Consider the following 26,725-nt stretch of genomic DNA (forward strand, 5'->3'; position numbering starts at 1 on the left):
GGCTTTTAAAAGTGTTTTAAATTTATTATTCTAATTATTTGCTAATATCCAATTATAATGCTCTGTCTCGTTCCGATTACGCTCGTTCCGTTTTTATTGCATCTGGCTTCGCTTAATGCTACATTGCGACAAACACAAATCCCCCCCTTCTACACAGCGTACAGGGTGATTGATATATTACAATAAAGGTAAACATGGTTTGCCAAATAAATTAAGAGCCATTTTCGCCATTTTGTTTTCACTTCATTTCAACGCGACGTCCCGCAAGCTATTAAAATCAAGGTAAATCAAATCACAGACAAGATAAAATCTCCATTCGTGTCACCGCCTAGATCGGAGCCCAATGTTCCGCGGACCAGATCAGCGCATGCATGTGGTTGGACCGGTCGCGCAACAATGCCTCCTTGAGCCGTTTGTCCTGGGTGGTCGGTGTGGTGGCTATTTGGCGTCCAGCGCTTGCCGTCCCGGCCGCCGAAACCGTCACGTCCGTGTAGCGCTCGATCAGTGACCGATAGCCGCGGCCGATCGTCACGATTAGCGGCGTGGTGTAGCTGCCGGATGCGTCGTGCCCGGTTGCGACGGGTACGACCGGAATAATGCACCGTACGTCCTCTTCGTACGGTCGAAAGACGGTCGTGGGCCGTAGGTTGCCCCGTTCCACGACGATAATGCAGCCCCAGGTTGTGCCGACGTACAGCTCGTTGCCGAGCACTGCCAGCGCACTGATCTGGCACTTGCCCGGACTGAGCCGCTCGTCGATCGCAATGCTTTTCAGGCTTTCCGAGCACGGTACCAGCTTGGAGCAGTCGAGCTTGTTCTCTACCCGCTTCGTCGAGGACCGCCACTGGTAAAGGATGTAGCTTGGTGAAAGATACGAGTACACGAAGTCATCGCCGGATGCGTACAGCAACGCAACGCTCAGCCCACGCACTGGCAACGGTGCTGGGAAGTGCGTTAAATGATGCTGACCGGACACGTGCGAGTTACGCAGCGAAAACACACTGATCGCGTCGTCCCGTTCACCACACCACAGCTCACACTCATCCTCCGACAGCCAGAGCGCCGTCACGGAGCAGAGCCGTTCACCGGAACCAAGCTCGGACAGCACGAAGCTACCCTCCGCCGACACGTACGTACTTGGGATGAGCGTCGAGTCGAGCAGAAACAGCCGACCGTTCTCCAGCCCGGCCGCTACACGGTGGAACTTCTTCAGGTAGACGAGCGCCACCACCGGTGACGGGGCGGACGGTTCGAGTGCGTACGAAAACAGATGGACACAGTCGGCCGCATTAAATGCGTATATGTTGCCTTCGGCATCACCGATCCAGACGGCCGACTCGACGGCGCACGCCGTCGTCAGCTTGATCGTTTTTAGCAGATGAGGTGTGGTCGGTTGTGAACCGGACGATCCGGAACCGGCGCTCATCGTGGTGGAGGTGCCGGCGCAACCGGGTGTTCCGCTACCCGTCCCGGTACTCTGTCCACTCTGCCCGCTCGTTCCACCACCGCCTCCACCACCCTTCACCTGTGGGCACAAGATTCGATGGTACTGCTGCCAACCCTTGGCCGAACCGCCCAATATATCGATGCGTGAGTTCGAACACGGTAACCACAGCTCATACCCCGACACCATCCCCGTCTCCTCACCATCCGCACTAGAGATCATACAAGCGATACCATCCATTACGCTCCCACCATGTGACAGTGAAATCACATCCAGCAGATGCGTAAATTCCGGTGCCGTCGCAATCGATACAATCTGGCTGGCGGATGGTCGCAACTTCGGCTGCTGATCCCAGCACAGCACCATCAGATCGAGACAGTACGAAGGGAAGTGCGTTTCCCGATGGGTCAGCACCGGACGGCCACCCTCCAGGATGCATTCCTTCACCGCTTCGTGACCCTCGAACGGTTGGCGCAGCGAGATCAGCTCATATAGGAACATGCCAAACGAAAAGCAATCCACCTTTTCCGTGTACTCCTCCTCACCGTTGTGACGCATAATTTCTGGCGCCATAAACCCTTCCGTGCCGCCGAAACCCTTCGAACCGGACGGTAGCGTGATGCGGCTAATGCCATAATCAGCCACCTTGATGTGTACAGCGTTCGATGGATGATCATGTCTAAAAGAAGAAGAAAAAAATGTAAACGATGCGATGATGGTTGATCCAACTTTCCAACTCACGCATGCGGTTCCGGAAATTCCCAAACGAGTATGTTCTCCGCCTTCAGGTCACGGTAAATGACCCGCCTACGGTGAAGATATTCCATCGCTTTCGCAGCTTGCAGTACGAGCGCCTGGAAGCAGTACGGTCCGATGCGGGCACCGCTGCGCCGGAAATGACGCAGTACCGCATCGAGCGCACCCTTCGGTGCGAGATCGAGCACGAGCGCTAACGGTTGCGTACAGACACCGATCAGTGGCACAATGTGCGGATGGCGCAACGTTAGCAGCACGGCCAACTCTTGCCGGGCGGTACAGTACGCTTTGCAGGCGTGCTGCAACGGATCCCGTTCCCATTTGCCGAGTGCAGCCTTGTACGCAATAATGGCACTCTGGCGTGCCCGTGGTCCCGGTGCCACCGGTTGAAGCATCTTCATCGCTACGTTAATTGTTAGTCCGCTGGTGGTGGCGTTGGTACCGTTGCCTAACAGGGACGATAGGCGCCCTGCCAATGCACCCGAGGTAGTGATGGACGAGGTGGTGTGACGGGTCGATTTACACGTTGCTTTAAACACGAAACCAAACGCACCGCGACCAAGCAATGGTCCTCGGTTAATATCACAAGAACGGATTAAGTAGTGATCGGGAAGGTCCATAAAGTTCTGCAAGAAAAAAAGATCAAAATTGGTTTTTTTCAAAAAGAACAAGGGTAAGAAAGATGAGGTATGATTAAGATGGAATTCTAGGAGAATTACTCCCTGGAAAATAATTTAATATGAGAATATAGTGAATCTGAGATTAGTTCTAAGTCACTCAAGGGATGAATGTCTCAGTGACCTTCCCAGACTGGATTAAAAACGGAAAGAGTTCTTAGGTATTTGAGATGACTCTGCGGAAATCAGGTGCAGAGCTCTTGATGCAGTCTTCGTCTAAACCATTCTTTCCTCCAAGTACTCTGTCAGCATACTTTGCGTCTACTTGACTTTCAAAAGTCAAGACTTTTAAAAAAGCTCATGAGACTAATCTAAGCCTAAGACTAGATTGAAGTACTTACCACATCTGGAGTGATGCGACCTAGTTCAATCTCGCCGTGTATCGGACACGAGACCGATTTTCGATCGTACGCTGCCAGGATGCATTCCTCCACCATCCAGGAATAGCTCGGCGAACCGTCACCTGCCATGGCGAGCGTATAACCCTCGATAGACGTTTCGCTTGAGCTGTCAGCCGTTTCCTGACCGACGCCCGAATCACAGTCGGACCAGCCGAGCGAATCCTGCGACTTCCGGCCAGCAGCAGCAGCGGCCATCGTGTCGTGCAGTATGCCGGGCAACTCATTTAAACCGCCGCTCGTTTCAACGCCACCACCCGAACCACCACCACCACCGTCCGTGCGCCGTTCACCGATGCTTAAGCGGTGACGATGGACACCGTTCGCTGCGAACGAAGCGCGCTGATTTAACGCCGAGCAGGGTTTAACCTGCGACGGAAGATTCGGTGCATGACGGTCCTCACAATCGCGCAAACACCGTGGACACGGTACTAGGCGCGTTACTAGAAACCGACCTTCGGACGTGTGGACGAAACGAGTGCCGAGCGTCGGGTACCAATCCTCGAGTAGTAAATCAATGTGGTCTACTGTGAGGGCGAGCAGCTGCGTTAGACATTGAATGTTTGGTTCGATCTCATACGCTACTGGGTTTCGACTGGTCTCGGCTGAATGTCCACTTCCGGCCGGCACTTGTACGCGTAGTGCATTGCACGGGAAATGTATCTCCAGTATGGAGCTAGCGGTCAGATCGATATCACACCAGATGCCGTCCTGTTTCAGCTTGAACCGGTTCATCGGATTGCGATACGGGGACGTTGGGCAGGTGATTGAAATTTCACGCATCTTAAACACGACCGTCGACGTGCCGAAATGTAGGGAAAGACCCGTCTGCCATACGGCCCAGTGCGCCGACAGGGCGGGTGCATCTTCCAACCCGCTACTATGGTCCAGCAGCTCCTTCGGTAGTGGGTAAAGGCCACGTACAGCTTCTACCACCTGATCGTCGGCAAGTACGCGCGTGATGAGCCGCGACCAAAATCCGGACGGAAAGTATGACATCAGCAGTAGTCGGGCGATCGAACGATCGGGATGTGGTACCATCTGTACGTCGCAAACCGTACCCGTACTGGTGTCTGTTGGTGTTGGTGTCGGTACCGGTGAGTGATCTAGACTAGCGGAACCACCAACCGTCTGAAGTGGGTGATCGTAGGAAGGTAACGAAAAGCCAGTGTTTCCTAGTGGATTACGACGTGCCCGATTTACCCAACCTTTGGAACGTGTTGCAATCTACAAGTGAGTACAAGTGAGTAAGCGTTCGAAAGAAGAGAGATAAGTAGGTAAAAGCATTCAACCTACCTTTACTGTAACCATACGATCCGAACTGCTATCCTCTTCGGTTGGCAGCAGGGACGGGATCAGTAGTGTTCGGGCATCCCAAGAAAGGGCTACTTCAAATTTATTCAACAGGCTCACTATGTAGCTGCAAAAAGGGAGATAGGAAGGCAAGAGAAAAAATTAAACGTTACGTTGCGTTACTCTGGTACGTTACGGTATGTATTAGGAGCTAATCAGATCTCTTACCCTCGATTATTGTTGCTACCGAGACAGGAACTTTTGAACACGTGCTGCAGATCGTCCATCTTCATCACACCGGTACGGGCGAATGGGTTAATTTCACGCACCGTCACAACATGTGCCAGCATGTCGCAAAGCCACTGTGGATCGAGAAAGTACAGATCGCGCAGTGTCGCATCATCGTAATGCAACAGCACACCGTTGTCGTGCAGGAACATGGTCGCCTGGTTGAGTTCCGACCAGTCGCGAAACCCCTTCAGACCGCGCAGCTGCATCTCGTGCGTTACCGTCTGCCGGTACCGATCGGCATCCAGTACCGGATCGGCACCGTGCTGACGCAAGCTAGCCGCAATGTTTGCCACGACATCCTCCAGCGCCAGATAGCTCGCTGGGACGCGCTGATACAGCAGCGGTTCCTTACAACCGGGCGGCCGAAGCGAGAAGGCAGTGTCGTAGATAAGCCCAGCCAGCAGCTTAATGTTGTGCCCGGTACGGCAGCTTACCTCGATCGAATCGAGCACCCGCGGCAGTCCAATCTTTTCCGCATCCGACACCGCGATAAAACGGTCGCGTATGATCTGCTGCAGTTCTTCCGCCTTTTTCGCCGGTAGCGTTTCACCGACCGCATCGTAGTGTGTGCCGACGATGATGACCGGCGAGTTCGGTGCGCGTGCCTGTATGTTGCCGAGCCACTGCAATACCTCGGCCAAACCGCGCCGACCATCGATGATGCGCCACAGCACCAGGTAGAGGCTGCGCTTCGACAGAAAGTACTGGTGCGTGGCGTAGTACTCGCGCTGACCACCAAAGTCCCACGTGCGGAACACAACCGGACCGTGGTGCGATTGGCCGCGTACCTTTTTCTCGCACACCCAATCGCCAATGTCGACACCGACGGTTGACATGTTGATGCCGCGGGACGTTTTCTGGTTAATGTTACGGTGACCCATCCGTTTTGCCCAGTGATCGACCGGTTTCTTGCCACGCGAGGAACCCTCGCTTCGTAGCTGTTCGAGCAGGCTCGTCTTGCCGATACCCTGTACACCGACCACCATCAGCTTCATGCGTGCGTATGGCCGGGCATCCTCGTACACCGACTTTAGGTAACCGACGATATCCATCGTTTTGTACTTTTTGCTCTCGATCATCGAACGCAGCGGGTCTTGTAGGGAGCAACCGCGCGTATTTAGGTTCCAGAGCCGTGACAGCAAACCCATGTGAGGCGGTAGCTCGGTAATGTCCATGTTACCGCTCAGGTTTAGCACGCTCAGATTGGTCAACTCGTGGATTGAGGGCGGTATCTCCTTCAGACAGTTGTTGCTAATGTCAAGCATTGAAAGATTTGGAAAGATAAGCCGAGATTTTGCCATCCCGATCAGACTCCATTCGGCGTCGTCCGATTCACCCAAGGTGGTTACATCGTCGGTGGAGAGTTGGATGCGTGTGAGTGTATTATCCGCAAGCACTAGTGTACGGAGTGACTCCAGCCGTAAATGTCGCCGGTGACAGCAGACACTCTTCAGGACGGCCGTCCGTAGTGAGGTGATGCTATTGGAGCTAGTGGATGACTTTACGACGGTCGTCATTTCCGTACCACCGTACGACGTAGTCGATGCAGAAGTACTGGATGAAGGTGTTATATCCCCACCAGGTCCACCATTGCTTCCCGTCCCACTGGACGACACGATTCCACCCCTGCTACCAGATTTGCCCGTACTTCCTCCACCTCCTCCTCCTCCTCCACCACCTCCCCCACTACCCGTACCACTAGGTGCTCCACTACTATCGGTATGATGTTTTTTGCCCTCCTGAGGATTGTAGCACATCAGATGCGGATCGGACGCCGCTATTCGTGGTAAGCTGGGCCAACAGCTGATCTCATTGTGGCCCAAATCAAGCTGCTTCAGCGATGCCGGATAGCTCGTAACGTGCCCCATCGAACGTAAGCTATTGTAGGACATGTTGAGCCGTGTCAGATTCACCGCCAGACAGGGCAACGCTAGCGGGATGCTCGTGAACAGATTGTTCGCCAGATTGAGGCTGCTCAGCTGCGACAGTGCACTATCGTTGCGCGAGTCAGCCAAACGAAGCTCCTGCTCGGTAACCTCCAGCGAACGGGCCCAGATGTGGTGTCGGACCAGTTCCAGATTCGTGACATGCCGGTTGCGTGCCAGCGCCTCCGTACCATCATCAAACGATGCGCTCGTGCCGGTATACAGATGGAAGAGGGCGGCCGATGCAGCACTACCACCACATCCACCACTTTCCACACCGATCGTAACCGGCGAAGGAAGCTCCACACGTCCACCATCCATACCCGGCCCCGTACCACAATCGGTGATCGGTAGCGAGGGCAAATCCTTCAGGAAGTTAAACGCCACATTCAACTCCTTCAGCTTGGGCGCTTTCCACATCTCGAACGGTAACTCCTGCAGCTTATTGTTCGACACATCCAGTATGGTAAGATTGGTCATACGAAACAGTACCGCCGGTACACATTCGAGCCGGTTGTCCTGCAGATACAACTCCTCCAGCACCGGACACTGATACTCGACCGGTTTTGCCGAACCGCGCCGCTTCCCTTCCGTACGATGCCCTCCCACCAACCGCTCGATGTCGTCCTCCGGTAGCGGCAACCGTTCGATCTTGTTCTGAGCGGCATTTAGGTAGCGTAAGCTACCCAGCGTAAAAATTTCAGCCGGCAACGTCGTCAGCGTGTTGTGCGATATATCGATCCGCGTCAGGGCGGCAAGCGCTAGCTGGTTGCACTTGGGATGTGCCCTTAGCTTCCGATTGCACTGCAGCACCGCCTCACTCAACCAGGCCATCCGTATCAATCCCAGCCGGCAGTTGTTGCTGTGCCAGTTAATCATCGTGGCGGTGCTGGGAAAGAGCGAACTGTACGTAAAGTTGCCGCCCATCTTGACAAAGGCGAGCGGTGAGGCACTGTACTCCGCAGCGGACGGTTCCTGTCCGGTGAAGGCGCGTTTGTTTATCTTGTAGTCCGGGTCCGGGTGTGCCTTGATCGACAGCAACCGGCAGATGATCGGTTCGTCCGTATTCTGTACCGCGATACCGAGCGCAACCGACTGATCGTCACGTGCACCATGTTTGAGCAGTAGTTCCACCATCGGTAACGACTTTTGACGTGTCGCTTCCGCAAGCGGTACATTGGAAAAGCCATATATTTCATCTGATGATCTATTGCGAGAAAAAGAAAGGGAAGGAAACAAGATTTTGTTTGTCACAATAAAAGAATAAGACATAGGAAGGTTTGCACCTACTTGGGATCATTTTGATCTTCAACGGCACGTGCAATCACGTTCGGATCGGCACCATTTTCCAGTAGTATCGTAACCACATCAAGAAATCCACCCCGAACAGCCGCTAGCAGGGCTGTTTCCCGAGCCGCCCCGCATAGAACGTCCAGATCGAGCGGACAGCGTGTCTCACCGTCCAGTCCCTCACCGTCATCGGAAGGATCAGTTCGACCGCTTAAGCTTAACCGTGACATGATCGACTGTATGCCGAACGAAATTTTGCGACTTGTTGGGCTGAGTGGATTGCTGCTACTGTTGGTGACGTCCCCTTCTACGTCTAATCTCGGTGACGTTACTGTCGCCGCTCCTCCACTGCTAGTTGTGCTCGATGCTGTGGGTAACGTATGTCTTACACACTTTACACGCCACTTGAGTAGCGTTTCGACGAGCTGCGGATTGCCGAGCAGACAGCCAACGTATAGGGCCGTCTGGCCGGCCACGTCCTGTGCGTTCGGATCGAACGCAAGCCGCCATTCAAGCTCACCGTTCGGGCTACGGTACGCACTCAGCAGTTCGTCCACGTACGGGTGTTTGATCAGCAGCTCCACCACGGCACAATGTCCGTTGATACAGGCCGCATGAAACGGTAACCAACGTTCCACCGTTACCTGCTGCACTAGTTCGGGAAATCGCTCCAACAACAAGGAAGCCACCTTGGTATGACCATTGTGAACCGCTGTGTACAGTGGCGAGTACTTCGTGACCGCATGTGCCCGTCCGTCCGCACCAGCTTCCAACAGTAGCTGCACAATGCGCTCTGAACCGTTTTGAGCCGCACTGCAAAATAGAAACAGCAAACAGAAATAAGTAAAACGAGTTCAAAACCGGGAACTTCTTGCTTAGTTGCAGCTTACATGAACAGCAGTGTGTTTGCACCACCGGGAGCCATATTGACGATGATTTCTCGATCGGTGCCAATGTTTTCCAGCAGCAGCTGAGCGGCTGCTTCATCCGACGCCGTAACAGCCTCCCGTAGTGCTCGATGCTTCTGGCTGCGAATCTGTTCACGAGTATCTAACACGGGAAAAAGGGAAAGGAATAATAAAAATTAACATCATCAGACTCGATTGTTTTTGACAGTAAAGCATTTTTATTTTCGCTACCATGCGCTCACGGAAGCTATCACACGATCAAAAAACCGCAACGTAGCAACTGGTTTTTTATTTCTAGTTTTCCATGCACACTGCGTACAACCTGCGGTTTAGCGAAAGGGCATGGGAAAGAAACAACTTAAGACATAATTGTTCACGCTGTACCGGAATAAAAACACAAAGCAAACGATATTGCTTTCCGGTCAAATGAATTTATCGATTTGATCATAAAATTCGCGATCATCATACTGGTTGCGCCTAACAGTAGGCAATACGCGAAGCATCTATCGCTATTAGGATAGATTTGTGATAGATTTTGGAATCAAGCAATCAAGCATATACATAAATGTTGTAAATTTGATCAAAAGAGTGCACACATTCACATCTAAAGCTAGGTGGGGCATGGTTTATGTTCTTTTGTGTTCCGTTTTGCCACAACATTAAACCAATTTCCCAGTGGAAACGCTAGCTGTGCAGTATTATAATAAAAATCGATTTAATTTTTAATTCACTGCTGGCTAGACGAGTCGGTGGACAAGCAGAAGAAGGCAAAAATTAAGTATGCATGTGCAACGAATCTCTTGTGCCACGTGCAACTGCGGGTAGTGTTTATGTGAGGCAAAAAAAATATTCTCCTTTCGTTCACTGAAAACGGGGGTCTTCATTGCTTGATGGCGCCTGCTTGAGTAGTGTGTCGGCGTAGAATACCCTTCGTGTCCATTTGCTTCACACGCGGCACACGCAACATTTCGCCATAAATGTCTCCCCTTTTTTCCCCATTGTGGATGTGGTTTTGCGGATGTATGAGGCGCGAATACTAAAAATAACTCCCCCTAACCTTTGAACCCCGATTGGTGTCCTTACAGTCGCAGCCGTACCAGCCGTACACGCAATCAATAAGTTGGGACGAGAAGATATAATTTTTGGTTTTCGTTAGTTACCTGGTATTTTCCATGGTTCGATTACCTCGTCGACAAAGTAATCGCACGCATCAAACGCCTGTTCGGCACCGGGTTTTGGAACTTCGCCGAATTTCCAAGACATGCTGTGGAGGTGAAGTAGTGAAGTGAACCCCCGGCACAGCAGTAATCTGATACGTCAAACCTCTTGAAAGCTGGAAGACCACTGAAACCACACTGGTGTGCCACTGATGCTAACGTTTTTTGCGTTAATTTGCAATGTTTTATCACAGAAAACACATCCTCTCAGCGTACCGAATAGCCGGAGAAACGAACAATCACACCAGGAAAAAAAACCCCTTCAGACGACTTTTTGGTTTCTTCTTTTAGGACACACTTGAAGGGACGTTCAACTGGACAGTCAACAGTAAAACAAAACCCACTCTAATCAACTTCAGCACGATGAGAATGAATCTAAAAAAAGGGCGCAGCCGGGAAAATCACACCGTCCCAACACGGGCCCAACTAGTGGCTGCCGTTGCACGACACGGTAACGAGGCCAGACTACCACTGACGAGGACCACCGCAACACCAACCACCATCGTATCTCGTTTACCAGGCGAACCTACTAAAGGCGGTGTCGTGTGTAGTACTACTTGTTTTATTTTTTTTGTTCCACCCCTATATTTTGTTTGCCACTACCGTTCCGTAACATGCAATCCGGTCCACCCGAGGGCTTTCGGGGGTTTTGCGAGCTGAGTCGCGGTTTTGTTGCTCTTTTTTGTGTTTCTCGTGTGCAAAACAATATTATCCACACCGCCGACACGACGGCGCATTCCCACACCGATGCAGTACGACCGGTGCAGGAAAGAGAGAAACAAAGAGAAAGAGAGACAAACACGCAGATAACGTGTAAAGTACTCACCATGGAAATATAGTGAATAATGCGGAAAATGATACAACCCAGGATTCTTCTTGGGGTTTTTAAGTAAATCTCCAATATTTCCAATTCCAATTCCAATATTTCTCCAAGGTTCGCCAATGAAAGACATTTGACATTATCACGAGCGTAAGGACAAGGACTTGAGGATCTTTTGCGTGTATGTGTGCTGAAGTTGCATATCTGGATCTAGATTCCTGGAGATATCCCTTCTTCGATGAATTTCATCGTCGAGCACGCTTCAATTCACGTTTTCCCTTCCAGTAGTGTTAGGGCGAAAGAGATAGAACAAAGAAAAAAGGCAACCGACGGGGTCACGTTTCCCGTTTCGCAAGCGCCGAAGCAGTATCGACGGAAGCTAACGTTTGCTTTGCTTCCTGCGCACACGATGCGCATGTCCGCCAGCTGCCAGCAGTGAGAAGCCAGCCAAGGGACGGGGGGAGCAATGTGCCGTCCCTTTTTCGGAAGCGCGTTCGGTTGCTTGGGCTTTTGTAACGTAAGGGATGAAACCGGTTTGTGTGGCGAATGTCTGGCAGCCCTGATAATCCCGAAACCATGCGTCCCGATGGTGAACGAGTTCGGCATTAGCACGCGTCGCAACAACAGCAGCAGCAGCAGCAGCAAAAAAAAAACGTTACAGGCGCCCATTGTACGGGTAATGTTAACTACTGACCTACAAAGCGATTCTAAGCCGTACAGATTCCATTATCGCTTAGATTAAATTAATTAGTTATTGTTCCTTGACTGGTTCCATCTGTTTACGAATTAAATGATAAACATTGTGCACTAGCTGCAACAGTGACGAGATAGCGATGGGATGAGTTGCAAGAAAGATAAAGGCGCAACTAGTGTCGTCGCCTCGGTTTGCTCTACTCACCGGCCGCATCTTTTAGCAGCTGTACGCAAGCCTCATGTCCGCTCCGTTCCGCCAGATCCAGTGCCGTCAATCCGTTGCGATCCTTCGCAATAAATGAGGCACCCGCGTCTAGCAGCACCTTGATATTACTCACATGACCATGCTCGGCACTGAAATGGAGGGCAGTCTACAAAAGAATAAAAGAACAAATACAAAAAAAAGCTTTATCAAACCGCAAACACGACGCAGACAAAACTGTCTACCATACCTTGTTATCACACCGGCAACCAGCGGTCACATTGATGTTCGCCCCCGCATTGATTAGCATCGGCAGGCATCGGGATTCGGCAGTAATGGCCGCCGCATGGATCGGTGCCCTTCCCCACGAGTCGAGACAGTCGATCAGATGGACCTCCTCCTGCAGCAGATCTTCCAGCAGCTCCACATTGTCCCAGAGCGCCGCCTTTAAGATACGAAGTTTGCGATTATGTAGCTTGTTCAGTACGCGCAGTTCGCGTATGTTACGCTCAAACAATCCCATCCGAAACCGAATAGCACGTTTCACGACCTACACCGGACAGTGTCGCGGTTCTACTGTGTCACCGTGCCAAACACACGGTGACAATGGTTGCGAATTCGAGGCGAATGACCTCAAACCGCACAGGATTGGTTCTATCCACCGTTCCGGATGTTCCACGTGTGGGCAGTGTGGGAGTTTTACTTCTCAGAACCTAACCCACCGTCAAATACAATTAGCTCGTACACTTTTACACCCTAAGCGTTTGTGTGAATGTATGTGTGTGTGTGTGTGTGTGGGTTGGGATAATGGGATACCGACGAAGCCTGCCGATCTACAAACGTTACGCGTTACGCGGGCCTCAACTCTAGCGCAACCTAATGTCGTCCAGAAAGGCGGATGGAACGCTTCAAGCGGAACCGCGAATAGAAGTACGAAGCGATTAGGTTTCGTTACATTCGTATCAATTTACGACATGGTCGCTGGTTTAGCCACGATTCCGCTTAATCCCGTACCACTACTAGAAAGCCTTTAGTAGTCTACAGGCAACGCACTAAAACCCATCCTCGGAATGGGCAGTCATGTGAACTCTCCTTCACGGATTCCATTTGGTTTAAGACGATCCTAAAATAGGAAAAAACATTATTTTTTTTTTGCTCGGTTAGAACGGCCTGGCCGTATCAAGACTTATTTTACCACGTAGCAGGTCCGGATGGTATTTGAACCAGGTCCTGCTTTGTGGACCGGGGCCGTTTTTCACATGCACCACCGGTCCGCTCCAAAAAAAAACATTAATCCCAAATATCCTTTCTTTTTTTATTATTAAAAAAACGCTTCTTCGAATGAAAAAAGAAAGCAACAGAGCGAAGATTGGCTGCATAAAAAACGACGATAATAATGGAAACGATCGTCACTACCTAGTGTTGCTTTCGCTTTCTCTACTGCTGCTAATCATTAAGATGTGCAATGTGGTTAATTTTTCATCGTGATGAAACATACATTTTTCCAAACCGTAACAGGAAAATATGGTTCCTCGCCCAGCATAAATAAAATCCATACACGGAAGCTTTCGCTTTGCATACGCCGTTACAATATGGTTGCATGTTTCGGTTGCAAAAGCCGCCGGGCGTAGAAAGTTAATGAATGCGATCAACCGAACTATGAGGCGTGCCAAGCAAAAAAAATTCGCTTTTAATTAATCGATAAAACGATATTTCCTCCTCTTCTTCGATAAAAAAAAGTTAACCCGTGTCGGATTACTTCGGTAACCGCACAGAACGCAGCACCGGCAGCGAACTGAATGCTTGAATGGTCAAATTCAAATACAGGCAGCTGTTCTTCGATTAACTTCCCAACATTACTCGCTTCCTCGCGATCGTCGCTTGGTAAAAAAAGGGAAACCGGTCACGGAAGCCAAATGACTGTTTAAGCTAAAAAGAAAAGAAGGAACACGCACAATCAGTAGAGAAGCCAATGCTGTTCTTAAACGGGAAGCCGGCAGTTTCATATTCCGGCAGTGCAATTTCATTCTGTACCAATATGTTTGTGGTTTTGCGCTCTGTCCACGGTCGTCGTCTCATATCTCGCCGCGAATTCGATCGTGTGATGGATGATTGCGCTCTTGTGACCATCCCACGACATAACCGTAGCCAACTGCTCAACTGCCGGCACGGATTTGCTCGCAGTGGGGGATGCGAATGGTCAATTACGTGTGGCCCCGAAAAACAGAAGCGAGAAAGCGACTGCTGGTGGCCATTGGTAGCCCGCAAAACGCTCACCAAACCGAAAAAAACGCTTCACTTTAATTGTCCCCCAGCCCGAAGCGCACACCGAACGATCCGTGGGTCGGATGAAAGCGTTGATTAGATTACATTAGCCCACTTCCTGTTTCGGTTCCCGATGGGGCGACGGTACAAAATCCTTGGGAGGCGAATAAAAATGGTTTTGGGGGAGGGAAAAGCCGTGCAAGGGCAATGCAGGAACGTCCGGTTTGATTGATGACGGGTTGATTGCTTGCCCACAAGCAGCATTTCCTTTCCCTTCGATTGATTGTTGCGTTTCTGGTACAGGGGGTGGCGCAAGAAAACAACGCGTGGATGGAAAGGGGTTGCTAAAAATATGTTACCATCGAATCGAACCAACTGCTCAGGGTCAAGGTAGAGGCCCCCCCCCGTACACGAAAACTATTTCTGTGCGGGTGGGAAGGAACGGTGGTAGGCCAATTGCTTGTTTAATTCATCGGAGAAAGTGGCTCGTTTGCGCGTTACGCAAAGCAGCCCACGTGAAAGCAGGCGTAACACCATTCAACCCGAAAAAAAACGCACACAAACACACACACACAATTGTACACACAAACGGTCGGATCGATAGTCCCGTGGGATCGTGCTGGGCAGAGGACACTTTACCTGATGCAGCAACCTGCCGGGAAACTCTTCACTTTCCGGTGACGGTGTATGATCGGCCATTTTCTGTTCGCGTGATGCTTCCGGCGTTGAGGGGGGCAGATGATGGACGGTGCTTTACATCGGTGCCGTTGAAGGTCCGCTGCAGTTTAACCCTTGGACGCTTTCTAGTTCACTGTGTCAAGCGCTGGATCGGGTTGAATACTCTCTCACGTACGTGGTGAACGTGTGACGGACACGTGCGGTTGATGTGCCTTTTTCCCGAAACAGCGCCGATAGCCCAGGGATGGCCAATTTTCCGCCCGTACCAGTGCGGGGAACGATTTTCACCGCTGCCCTTGTCGCAACACGGTCCGTTTTGTACGTCGGAAAGGGGTCTGTGCTTTATTGAACTGTGGCACCGCGCAGACGCATCGTGGACATCGAGGTGGAATGAATGGTGGCTGGTGGGGACGGAAGTTGGCAGTACTACACTGTACGCTACGGGGAGGATTCAGGTACACACCTGAAACAGTTGGTTGAATTCGGTTTCGTTACGCTTGTGATTCGAACCCGTAGCCCGTCCGTTCGCTACGTAATGATTCACTGCACATCGACTGCATGACCGCAGCTACACATACACGCGCAGCAGTTCACTCCTACACCGAGCCCCCAAATTCCCGTTCCCGTAGCTTGCTATGCTAAATTATGCTTTCGACACGGACTCTATATATGCTACTCTCTCGTTGGTTTGATTTCCTTTTTGTTGCGAAACGGTATTCGGCTAAAAACAAGGTACAAGTTTATATCGAAGAAGGGGTGTTTATTCCGTCTTTTCGTCACCTTACTACTACACTACAGATGCACAAAACGCTAGCACCAATTAAAGGAGGATTTGCATTGTTTGCAATCAAAACTGCTAATAAAGCAAACCGTCCGTAGCGCTTCGACAACAACCACAACAATAAACAATCCAGCTTTGACATTGTCAGCCACCCTTTGACAGCAGCTGTCATCCGCCTAGAGTCGGGATTCGTAAAAACCGTTGCGATTCATAAAACAATTGTAGTATTTAAAAATTTGAAAAAAAATTTATTTATATTATATACTTAACCTACTTTCTAGCAAAAATATCTAGCAGTTAGTAACACTCTTGCTTCTAAATTTTGGTGTGAATGATATCGAAGATACAAACATAACGTTTAGCTAATTGCTTGCTGAGAAGCGATCCATTCGCTCAGGCTCGCCACGTTGGTTAGCACTGCTGGAATGTTATCTCCACATCCAATTCCCCACGAAACGATTCCGAGCAGATAAAAGTGTCCATTCCGTTCGCAAGCAAGCGGACTACCGCCCGATCCTTGACACACGTCCGTACCATTACCAGTGGCACAAATGAAGCTTTGATGCAGTTTAAATTTTGACCCCAGCGTTGGTTGATTTTGTAACCGCGTTTCACAGCGGAATCGATCCAGGATCGTAAGTTTGTGATACTGTTGTATGCTTTGCGCCCGGTTACTTTTCGGAGAGCCACCCCATCCCGTGACGAAACAGTTGTCGTGCGTGTATGTATCTTTGGGCCCACCAAGACACACTGACTCGACGTTAGGAAGCGTGTCGTTGAACGGTTCGTTGAAGAATAGAAGAGCGATATCGTTGAACAGGGCACCTGAGTAATAGTTGGGATGTACAACGATCCGATTGACGGTTCGTTCCTGGTGTGGGAGTCGTTCCTGTGCGTGTCTTCGATCCCAGTCACCAGCGTGCACGATAAAACGATTCGGATGCAAACGATTGCTGCAAGAGGAAAGACAGTTACTACCATGCCGGTAAAACGAGTCCCGTGGTGCCACTTACTTTGATACACAATGTGCTGCTGTTACGACAACGGTTCGGTTCAGGATGGCTCCTCCGCAATGATAAACGAAGGATCCATTCCGTATGAGTTGATAAATGGCGACCGTCCAGGGAAATTCACTGAATCCTACCGTTCCGGATGGAACCTCACGTAAACGATCATCATCTTCGTCTTGGAAGAATATACGACTGCTTACAGAGTGCTGCCGTCTGCCACAGTAATCCTTGGTACGACTAGCATTGCTGAAGCTACCAGTTGGGCTTGTTTTCGGCGTAGTTGAACTTACAGTCTGCGAAGATTCATTAATAGAGTCTTTGTCTTCTGGCAATGAATTGGTATCGATTGGCTCGAATATATCCACCAGGCTGTGGCTAAGCAAAAGATTAGACAGCTCGAGCAGAAGGTTAGGATCATGCTCCGTTTCATTCAATAAAATCGGTTTAAATGATATGTTCGGTGGCAGGACGGGAAGAATCGGATCGGAATCGAAAATCAAACTATCGACCGGTTCTAGTTTTGTTGAGGAAATGGTACTGGTGCTGATATTCAACGTGGTTGGTGTGGAGGTTGTCGATGCGGTTGTTGATTCGGGTGCAATTAACTGTGAACGACGGCAACAAACACTTTCCGGACCGCATAAACCATCCCTGCAGGATGAAAAAAATATATATAAAATCCCATTTTATTTCCGCAATTTATTGTGTCCTTCGGAATTGTTAAGATTTATATATTTAAAAATCATGGTACACATGGGTGACGTTAGCTTTGACAGCCCATGTCAAACGCGGTGGTTCTTACGTCATACGCAACTGCTGGTACACGAACGGATATTGGCGAGAAACACACAGTGCGATGGTGTATGGCGTAAGACGATGAAATTTCAGCGAAAAACACTGATAGTACACTGATTCTGAGGGAAGCCACACCAATCAACATACTATCGTTACAATATTGATAGATTCACAACATCCACGTGCGTCAAAATGGTACGTATTCATCCACACGCCTAACGTCTAATCGTGCACCGTCTAATACGGTAGAGGACCTTGAAAAGTGGTCAGTTTCGTGCAGTAACAGATCGGTTCGTTCGTATGTTTCAGCAACAGTTGTACGCAACCGGTCGAATAGTACCAGTTTTATTATCCCGTACTGCAAACCGAGCGGTACCATGTGCGCTGGTAAGTATGCAAGCCGCACAAACCTTCCAACCAGCAGTGGGTGGAGATAAAGCATCTCGTTTAACCTACTTTTAGCGTACCTACTCGGCCCGAAGGCCCGGCTTCTTCACGCAGGTCATCGATAATATTAAGCAGGAGATGGAAAAGAACAAGGAGATGAAGGAAAATTTGAAAAAGTTCCGCGAGGAAGCGCAAAAGCTCGAACAGTCGGATGCGCTGAAAGCTGCCCGGCAAAAGTTTAACACGGTCGAATCGGAAGCTTCCAAGGGTGGTGAGGCGTTGAAGGACAATCTGGACAAAATACGCGACCGCATGACGGAAGCGTTGGACGAGGCGGCCAAAACGGATTTGGCCCGTAAAGCGGGTCAGCTGGGCGAGGAGCTAAGCAAAACGGCCCGGGGTGTTGGTGAAACGCTGGCGGAGAAGGGCCAAGTGTTGGGCCAGTCGGGTGCGTTTCGAGGGATCAGTGAAACGGCGAAGGTAGTACGGCAGGAAATGGACAACCAAAGCATCGAAGCGCGCGTATACCGCAGTCCGGAAAAGTTGCGAAAGCGTGTGGAAGTATCGCTGGCGACCGATCCGTCTCGGGTGGTGGAACCGAATGCGGAAGCAACCGGGGTGGAGCTGCACAAAGACAGCAAGTTCTATCAGTCGTGGGAAGATTTCAAGAACAACAATCAGTACGTGAACAAGGTGCTCACGTGGAAGATGAAGTACGACGAATCGGAAAACCCAATGATCCGGGCGTCCCGGTTGCTGACGGACAAGGTTAGCGACATCATGGGGAATCTGTTCTCGAAGACGGAACTGTCTGAAACGCTGACCGAGATCTGCAAGATTGATCCGAACTTTGACCAAAAACAGTTCCTGCGGGACTGCGAGAACGACATCATCCCGAACGTGCTGGAATCGATTGTGCAGGGCGATCTCGCGGTGCTGCGCGACTGGTGCTTTGAAAGCACGTACAACATTATAGCGACACCAATTTCCATGGCACAGAAAGCCGGCTATCGGCTCGATTCCAAGATATTAGACATCGAAAACGTGGACCTGGCCATGGGGAAGGTGATGGAGCAGGGCCCGGTACTGATTGTCACCTTCCAGACGCAGCAGATCATGTGCGTGCGGGACGGCAAGGGTGCGGTGATCGAGGGTGACCCGGAAAAGGTAATGCGATGCCATCATGTGTGGGTGCTGTGCCGCGATCCGAACGAGCTAGACCCGAAAGCGGCCTGGCGATTAATGGAGATGTCGGCCAACAGCACGGAACAGTTCGTGTAAAATCCCTTCTTTTTTTCCCTTGTGGGACACTACCTCCCCCCCAGTCAACAAGGTCGCTAGTGCGTGAATGTGCGTGTATGTATGTGAATGTAGAATAAAGCGCGAACACAACACCCTTGAAATAGCACATGCGACAGACGTTCCTTTCTCAGCTGTGATCGCATCTTTTGTGTTCGCGTTCGGCAAATGCCATTTTAGATGGTACCCCGGGTATGCATGAGTTTATATAAGAGTTTGTGCGAGTGTGTGAAATTTGGCGACAGTTTTAGGTGTTTTAGAGGTGAAGAAGGTGTTACCGCGACCACGGTAATTATCGGAAGTTGACGCACGAAAGAACCGAACCGGCAATGGAAGCGGCCCACCGTCAAACACCTGCACAGAAAGCTTAAAGTTATAGAAATAAGGGAACGGACACGATCGAAAGCCATTTCGAAGTCTGGGAAGTGTTTTGGGAGCGCGTTTTTCAAACGATACGTTACATTAGTGTTTTTAGGTATCTCGTTCGAGCCTGAAACACCGAGCAAAGCGAATGGTGGTTAGGCAAAATAAAATTGAAACGCGTAACGGAAGAAGAAAAAAACCCCCCAGAAACTGTAAGAACATGTGCACGGAATGATACTTCAACGCATACATCCAGAAAATGGCGGTCAAACACAATCAATCTGAAACAGTCACCGATCCGTTTATCAATTTCAGCAATCAAAACAAATCAACATACAGCATAACGGGCACTAATACGTATTGTGAGCTTATCAGGGCGGTCTTGGCCTTACCGGAGAGAAGTAGTGTTTGCCCTATTGCGTTTAATTCTCGCAAGTAGTAAACATCCTCGTGTTGTACGAGGACTTTACGGCAAACATTGAACGACTTGACAATGGAAACCAGTGTGACCAGAACTACCGATTTATCTGTATTCCTACCGATTTTTGATAAGCCTACCGATTCGCAGACGAGCACCCTGAAACTACCGATTTTTCATGAGTCCTACCGAAAATCACAGATTTTTCTTAATATTACTGAAGAAGTCATAAATGTCAAGAATGAATTGTCTACAGACAATCAAAAACTGCATATTTTTAAAGAGACCGAGTTTTGGCTCTTTTTGTGCCGCTGAAAACGACAGAATTAGGATCATACCGACAACTACCGATAACGAGGAAAACAATCTGGTCACACTGATGGAAACTTCAAGACGCACCTCATCTGAGTCAGGTAAACTTTCGGTACAGTCATCTCTCAATGTTAACGATCTCGATTAATTGTATTCTGCCATGTTGATCGTGCGTAGTTACGACAAGGAGAGACAGAATGCTCAACTATGCTCCGGAAGACACGTACGCACACACCGACCGAACACTTTGTTTTGGAGGACATTGCGATAACTCGCGGGGAATTTTAATGTGCAATCGATCATCTATTGCTGCCTGATCGGGGTACGTTCGGCACTAGCCGGATTAGTGTTAATGTCTATTTGCTCAAGGGAAATCAGTCACGTCTAGGATTTCCCCCCCAGGGCGAACGGAATTGATTGTTGTGAACACAGTGGCTTACCTTCCGGTCGGTTGATTGTGGCAACGATTTAACGGTACGCATATGCAATCCGGCGAATCACTGTCGACGAGCGAATTTCCGCCGACCCGAACCGCGTCCAGTTCCGAATCCTTGGTTATTACGATCGCCTTAACGTCTTTCGTTTCCCGTAGCGCTTCCGCCTGCTTCAGCAGATTGGTGTTCATCCACCAAAAGCTACCATCGAGCTGAGCGGGTACGGGAACGATCACAACACCCAGCACCAGCAATGCTACCACCAACCTGAAGAATCCTCCAGCCATTCGGGATGTTTACGCGGAACTTGTTAACACCAAAAAAACAAAAAAAGTTACAGAACAAGCTTTCAACACAACCGCCTATCGTTGCATTTAGCTGTCGCAACACTATCACTGTAGGTTTGTTTTGTATTTTTGCGCCAGATACTGATCTTGGTCCACGAACTCTAACACACGCTAGCAACTTGCGCAACTGCAGCGCGAACGATGAATGCGCTGCGAGCTGACCGGTACAAACGATTTTTATTCTTCAACCCCACAAGTTTAGCGGTTTCGTGGCGATGAACAACGCACGTTGCGGAGAGAATCGTGGAGTGTCTTAAGGTTTGTACAAGCGTGGCTGTTGCTAGTACTACGTCCGATTGATTCGCGGTAATGGCGCTCAATTTTTTTCTTTCTTGGCGCGCATCTTTGATTTTACGGCGAACTATGTGGGTGAAGGCTGGTATGGGCTGCTATGCTACGAACGTGCACAAATCTGGATGTCGCAGAGGAAGCGACAGGTTATGAAGCTGACTTATATGACTTCCTACGTTTTTTTGTTTTATTATTTGTTCTTCTATTTTTCATTTAAATTGCAACGATATTTTTCGTTCAACTTCATGCGGAACTACAGGCCCATGTGCGCATATGCGCTTGGTTAGCAGTCGATTGCCGAGCGACGTAATCGCGTTTCTTTCGCTGAAAGTTCAAGGCCGTACCGCTGCGTCGTGTCGTCCGCTGGCGGGAGAAAGATGTCATCGACACGGCGAAAGAGTCGTGATTTGTGTGCCCTTGAATTCGTATCAGGCATCCGAAATCCGATCACCGTCATTGCGTCTTATTAGCCGCAATTTTATTCATTTTTTTTTTGTAAATTTTGCTATGCGCTTTTCGTTTAGCATTGCCGGAAGGCTGATGACCTGCCCGAGTGCCGGATGCCTCGAATGCCCGGGTAGGACAAGGTCGCCAAGGTATGCTGTGTAGTGGTAGTTATGTTTTCACATGTGGAAGCGTGTCTGGTGAGTCACTCGGGCCGGATATGTCCTCGACATTGACTGCACGTTACTTCACCATCTTTGCCGTGGTACGAACCAATGATTGTTGAGCATTCCAAAGCGAAACGTTACGATTTCTTGGATTTTCCCAACTATCCAATGCAGTAGGTTCCAACAGCAGCAAATAGCTACAGTTCCGTTTACTATTAGACGAGCTTAAAAGAAGGTAGGGAAGGTCACGGATACCATGGTGAGTTGTAGCGGACGTTAAAGCGGACGTACAAGCTTTGTTCCAATTTATTTGCAATCTAATTAATAACTGGTAGTTCATTTGTTGCCAACGGTAACTTTGGTTGTTTGCCTTTAGTGAACTATTCCGAATGCTGGCATCTGTTTCTGTTGCAATAGCTTTTTTCAACTTGGCATTGCATATCTTGAAGTGGGAAACAACCTGGGTTAATTATAACTGTGTCGAGATTATGCAACACTTTCCAGAAGTACATCATGACAAATTGTTTAATAATTAATGAAGCTAACATTTGATCATGTCCAGCATTATTTGAGTGAAAAGAAACTTATTTGAACCAGTTGGCATTAAAATAAAACAATTTTTTTTTTGCAAAATTTCTCAAAAAAAATGGCAAGGGGTACCCCTTATGAAATTTTCGAGTTGAAATTTTTTGAATTTTTTTTTTGATTTTTTATTCTTTTTTTACTTTAAAGCACTATTTAAGTGAAAAGAAACTTATTGCAACAAATTCCCATCAAAATATATCACATTTAAAATTTTTGCTACATTGCTCAAAAATGAGGAAAATTTTACATTTTCTCAAACAGGGTAAGGAACTTGGTTCCTCGAATAACTTCTGGCACAGACATCTGAGGGCATAGCCGTCCAAGAAGAAAATGTAGCCATTGGTGCCGTCTATCGACCACAAGTGAAAGATTGGCGATCGTTGGATACCGACCGAGTTATAGGCAAAAGTTGGTGCAAAAATGAATAAAATTTTACATTTTCTCAAACAGGGTAAGGAACTTGGTTCCTCGAATAACTTCTGGCACAGACATCTGAGGGCACGGCCGTCCAAGAAGAAAATGTAGCCATTGTTGCCATCTATCGACCACAAGTTAAACATTGGCGATCCGTTGGATACCGACCGAGTTACAGGCAAAATTTGGTGCAAAAATGAGGAAAATTTTAATTTTTTTTGAATTTCTTTTGATTTTTTTATTATTTTTCACTCTTTTTTTTATTTTAAGCATTATTTGAGTGAAAAGCAACTCATTGCAACCCATTGGCATTAAAATAAAACAATTTTATTTTTTTTGCAAAATTTGCCAAAAAAATGGCAAGGGGTACCCCTTATGAAATTTTCGAGTTGAAAATTTTTTAAAATTTTTTTTCTGATTTTTTATTCTTTTTTTACTTTAAAGCACTATTTAAGTGAAAAGAAACTTATTGCAACAAATTCCCATCAAAATATATCACATTTAAAATTTTTGCTACATTGCTCAAAAATGAGGAAAATTTTACATTTTCTCAAACAGGGTAAGGAACTTGGTTCCTCGAATAACTTCTGGCACAGACATCTGAGGGCACGGCCGTCCAAGAAGAAAATGTAGCCATTGTTGCCATCTATCGACCACAGGTTAAAGATTGGCGATCCGTTGGATACCGACCGAGTTATAGGCAAAATTTGGTGCAAAAATGAGGAAAATTTTAATTTTTTTTGAATTTTTTGATTTTTTATTATTTTTCACTCTTTTTTTTTATTTTAAGCATTATTTGAGTGAAAAGCAACTCATTGCAACCTATCGGCATTAAAATAAAACAATTTTTTTTGCAAAATTTCTCGAAAAAAACGTAAGGGGTAAGCCTTATGAAATTTTCGAGTTGAAATTTTTTAAAAATTTTTTAGATTTTTTATGCTTTTTTTAATGTAAAGCATTATTTGAGTGAAAAGAAACTTATTTCAACCAGTTGCCATGAAAATTAATCAACATTTTTATATTCGAGTGAAATAGTCCAGAGGGCCGTCTCCTTGCCTCAGACCCCGTTCAGATTCAAACGATTCTGACTGCATGTTCGACACTCTCACCATGCATTCCACTCCATCCATTGTGGCTCTCAACAGCCGTATCAGTTTCCCTGGGAATTGCCGTAGAGTTATGATTTGATCAGTGGTCGATCGGTGGTAACTTCCGACGAAATCTGTGGCAAGAGTTTCGTATTAAATGGATACTTATTACTTGCTGTAGGAACAAACGCAGGTTGTTCTTCTACTTAAAATGAGAAGATTAAATTTATGCAAATAAATTCCATCACAAGGGCTCATTATCGATGCGTGAGTAATACGTTCGCATGATTGAATCAAAATTAATTTTAATACTTGAAAGTATCATCCCAATACCCGGGGGCAGCCACTAGATTTCTGCGAGGTCTTTTTGAACGCTGTAACTGATAGGTACGCCCGAGAATCTTCCGCGTTACGGCCGGTTCAGAGAACGGTTGAGCCCCAGCAGCAGCAGCAGCAGCAGCAAAAAAGCGGTATTCTTTTTCTGACATTAATTCTCATTTGTGCAGATGGGTACGTTGCGCGCCGCGTTAACCTTTCAGTTAACGTGTGCTTGCCGGCTCATATGCAGGTCATATATTAGTGCCAGTTCCGGTCAGCTTTTTTTTCTCCTTCTCCGCATGCTGACCCTTGTAGAATAGCTGTTAGTCGGTTCGTATATGATCTAAAAAAGGGGATGCCCTACGACACGAGGCACACGCGATGCGAGTCGAATTAAGCATAAAACCCGTGCGGTGAATCGTAAATACTAATCTCGCTTCCCATTTGCACTTACCCGACAAGCAAGCCCCCGGTGTGATGTGCGTTCCCGCATATTTTATGGTGGTTCAACAGTATACCGCGTTGTATTACTCCCCCATTCCATTCTCTGGCTACTACACCCCACTCTCCTCCTCCGCCCCATTAGCCCTTCACACACGTTCATACCCCATAACATGGACAGTATTTTTCGTTCGTTGCTGGGCAATTCTTATTCATCTGACTTTCCCGATTGCTTCAATGGATATCATTTTCAACAGGTGCGTACTACGTACATTATGAAAAAGAGGAAAAGCAAAAAAAGGGCACAAATCCTGTTCCACACGCATGGTAGACAGCTCTCTGAGTGGTTGTATGCTTTCCACGGCAAATGCCTTTCCTTTCCCGTTCTTCAAACCGCACCTTCCGCGAGATGTGCGAGGTGGAAAACATTTCCCAAACTCCCCCCTCCATATCTCGTGTACACGGGAAAATGCGCTTATGCGGTACTGGGCAAAGTTTTAAATCATTTGCCGCAGCCTGCAAACGCACCGATGTCTGTTTCGCGTCCTTTTGTGTGTTTTTAAATTGTTTTTGGTTGGTAAAATACAAAATCACATCACATCGGGCACGGCACTGTTCAGCAACAAATACCATTTTCTAGCCACCATTGCTAATTACGACCGTGCGTGAAAAACAATAGATTTAATTAAACTCAATAATCGCTAACTAATTGGGGGCTTTCAGCGCACGAGTAGGGCAAAACCCTTTTTCGAGCAATCGTCGACGCCCGCCGGACACTGCCGTAGTGTGTGGTCCGTGTGTTTTATTTGCCCCGTTCCCTGGTACTGGTGCGGGCACTTTTCGGCGCTGGTGTGTCGTACGGTAGTTTTAATGTGCACACTAGCGATGGGTAAAACTGAGGATGCTTTCGCTAGGGTTGGATCTATTCAACTTTGGTGTCTACCGGAGTCCACTGCGGAACTGCTTGAAACCTCAAGAAAATTTGTGCAAAGGACTCGTGAACTATTTGCACGGAAATGCTTTGGAAAAGTTGGTGAAACATCTTTGGAAAATTGAACATTGGAGGTGATACTTATTTGCTTCCACCTATGCTGGTACGGCTGTTGAAGGCCACTGTGGACGGAGTGTCGAATATCCTATCGGAATCATTGAACTTCAGAGAAAGGTCTGAGGGAAGGACGCGGACTCTCCTGTTTGCTGTTTAACATCTCTCTGGAAGGTGTCATGCGAGACCCGGGCTTCGACATCCGGAGCTCCGGTTCGTTCCCATTTCTCGGCTTCGCGAATGGCAACGACATCATCGGACGAACATCTGTGGCGGTGTCCGAGAATTGGATTGAGGATCAATGCGACGAAGACAAAGTACTTGCTTGCCGGAGGCTCTGACCCTGATAGAGCCCGGCTCGGGAGCAGAGTATCAGTTGACGGCGACGACCTCGAGGTGGTAGAGGAGTTCTGCTACCTTGGTACGATCGTAACTTCGGACAACAACATCAGTAGCGAACTCCGAAGGCGAATTCTTCAGGGAAACCGTGCTTACTACGACCTCCACAAACTCCTGCAATCGTTTCGTACGATATATCACACACTGATACGTCCCGTAGTCCTCTGAGGGTATGAGTCCTGGACTCTGCTAATGGAAGTTGCCAATGCACTCATCCGGACTCAGATGCCGAACTCAGACCTCAGACCTCAGACCCCTACAGGAAGATGTTCGTCAGACACTCATTCTTCAAGAGACATAGAGGAGCACAGCGAGCTTGATAACTGGATCAGGTGGAGTCAAACCTATCGGAGATCGGATGCAGCCTTGGATGGAGGACTGCAGTCCTGGACCGAGTTTCCTGGAAACGGATTGGCTACCTGACCTTGTCTACGCGACGTGCTCGATCGTGAGCAGGCCAGAAAAGAAGAAGGAGACTTATTTGCTTCTTCAGACTTCGTCCGCTGCAGGAGTCTTTAGGTCTCTACCTC

At 48.5% G+C, this 26,725-nt stretch overlaps 3 protein-coding genes across 6 annotated transcripts; 1 reads left to right on the forward strand and 2 right to left on the reverse strand.

The window, feature by feature from the left end:
* Nucleotides 1-65: 65 nt before the first annotated feature.
* Nucleotides 66-15,828, reverse strand: LOC125765120 (leucine-rich repeat serine/threonine-protein kinase 1). Of its 3 annotated transcripts, XM_049430018.1 has the most exons (11): nucleotides 15,321-15,828; nucleotides 14,819-15,258; nucleotides 12,165-12,359; nucleotides 11,918-12,083; nucleotides 8,965-9,124; nucleotides 8,075-8,887; nucleotides 4,797-7,991; nucleotides 4,572-4,695; nucleotides 3,219-4,502; nucleotides 2,186-2,826; nucleotides 66-2,123 (listed from the first exon to the last, which is right to left on the reverse strand). In XM_049430018.1, exons 2-11 carry the CDS (start codon nucleotides 14,876-14,878, stop codon nucleotides 329-331), a joined length of 8,433 nt encoding a protein of 2,810 aa, XP_049285975.1. In that variant the 5' UTR covers nucleotides 14,879-15,258; nucleotides 15,321-15,828; the 3' UTR covers nucleotides 66-328. The 3 variants fall into 3 exon arrangements, with proteins under 3 accessions (XP_049285975.1, XP_049285967.1, XP_049285982.1); XM_049430010.1 differs by lacking the exons at nucleotides 14,819-15,258; nucleotides 15,321-15,828 and having other exon boundaries at nucleotides 12,165-13,054; XM_049430025.1 differs by lacking the exons at nucleotides 11,918-12,083; nucleotides 12,165-12,359; nucleotides 14,819-15,258; nucleotides 15,321-15,828 and adding an exon at nucleotides 10,143-11,911.
* Nucleotides 15,829-15,865: 37 nt separating this feature from the next.
* LOC125765315 (serine proteinase stubble-like) lies at nucleotides 15,866-21,343 on the reverse strand. The gene is made up of 3 exons (XM_049430329.1): nucleotides 20,663-21,343; nucleotides 16,652-17,299; nucleotides 15,866-16,591 (listed from the first exon to the last, which is right to left on the reverse strand). The coding sequence occupies exons 1-3, from the start codon at nucleotides 20,941-20,943 to the stop codon at nucleotides 15,997-15,999; spliced, it is 1,524 nt and encodes a 507-aa protein (XP_049286286.1). The 5' UTR covers nucleotides 20,944-21,343; the 3' UTR covers nucleotides 15,866-15,996.
* LOC125765324 (mitochondrial import inner membrane translocase subunit TIM44) lies at nucleotides 17,445-19,691 on the forward strand. 2 transcript variants are annotated; one of them, XM_049430341.1, is made up of 3 exons: nucleotides 17,445-17,638; nucleotides 17,753-17,830; nucleotides 17,906-19,691. In XM_049430341.1, exons 1-3 carry the CDS (start codon nucleotides 17,636-17,638, stop codon nucleotides 19,109-19,111), a joined length of 1,287 nt encoding a protein of 428 aa, XP_049286298.1. In that variant the 5' UTR covers nucleotides 17,445-17,635; the 3' UTR covers nucleotides 19,112-19,691. The 2 variants fall into 2 exon arrangements, with proteins under 2 accessions (XP_049286298.1, XP_049286308.1); XM_049430351.1 differs by having other exon boundaries at nucleotides 17,759-17,830.
* Nucleotides 21,344-26,725: the final 5,382 nt, after the last annotated feature.

This window comes from Anopheles funestus, chromosome X (assembly GCF_943734845.2).
Source record: "Anopheles funestus chromosome X, idAnoFuneDA-416_04, whole genome shotgun sequence".
NCBI lineage: Eukaryota > Metazoa > Arthropoda > Insecta > Diptera > Culicidae > Anopheles > Anopheles funestus.

What these genes read in the sequence shown, in the direction of transcription:
- LOC125765324 (XM_049430341.1), top strand. An exon ending in GAGCGGTACCATGTGCGCTG is followed by an intron (nt 17,831 to 17,905) that starts GTAAGTATGCAA and finishes ACCTACTTTTAG; the next exon opens with CGTACCTACTCGGCCCGAAG.
- LOC125765120 (XM_049430010.1), bottom strand. Translation starts at nt 12,437, where the DNA reads ATGGGATTGTTTGAGCGTAACATACGCGAACTGCGCGTACTGAACAAG. An exon ending in GTTGCCGGTGTGATAACAAG is followed by an intron (nt 12,084 to 12,164) that starts GTATGGTAGACA and finishes ATTCTTTTGTAG; the next exon opens with ACTGCCCTCCATTTCAGTGC. An exon ending in GCTGCTAAAAGATGCGGCCG is followed by an intron (nt 9,125 to 11,917) that starts GTGAGTAGAGCA and finishes TTCCCGTGTTAG; the next exon opens with ATACTCGTGAACAGATTCGC.
- LOC125765315 (XM_049430329.1), bottom strand. Translation starts at nt 20,943, where the DNA reads ATGGCTGGAGGATTCTTCAGGTTGGTGGTAGCATTGCTGGTGCTGGGT. An exon ending in CACAATCAACCGACCGGAAG is followed by an intron (nt 17,300 to 20,662) that starts GTAAGCCACTGT and finishes TTCATCCTGCAG; the next exon opens with GGATGGTTTATGCGGTCCGG. An exon ending in GCAGCACATTGTGTATCAAA is followed by an intron (nt 16,592 to 16,651) that starts GTAAGTGGCACC and finishes TTCCTCTTGCAG; the next exon opens with CAATCGTTTGCATCCGAATC.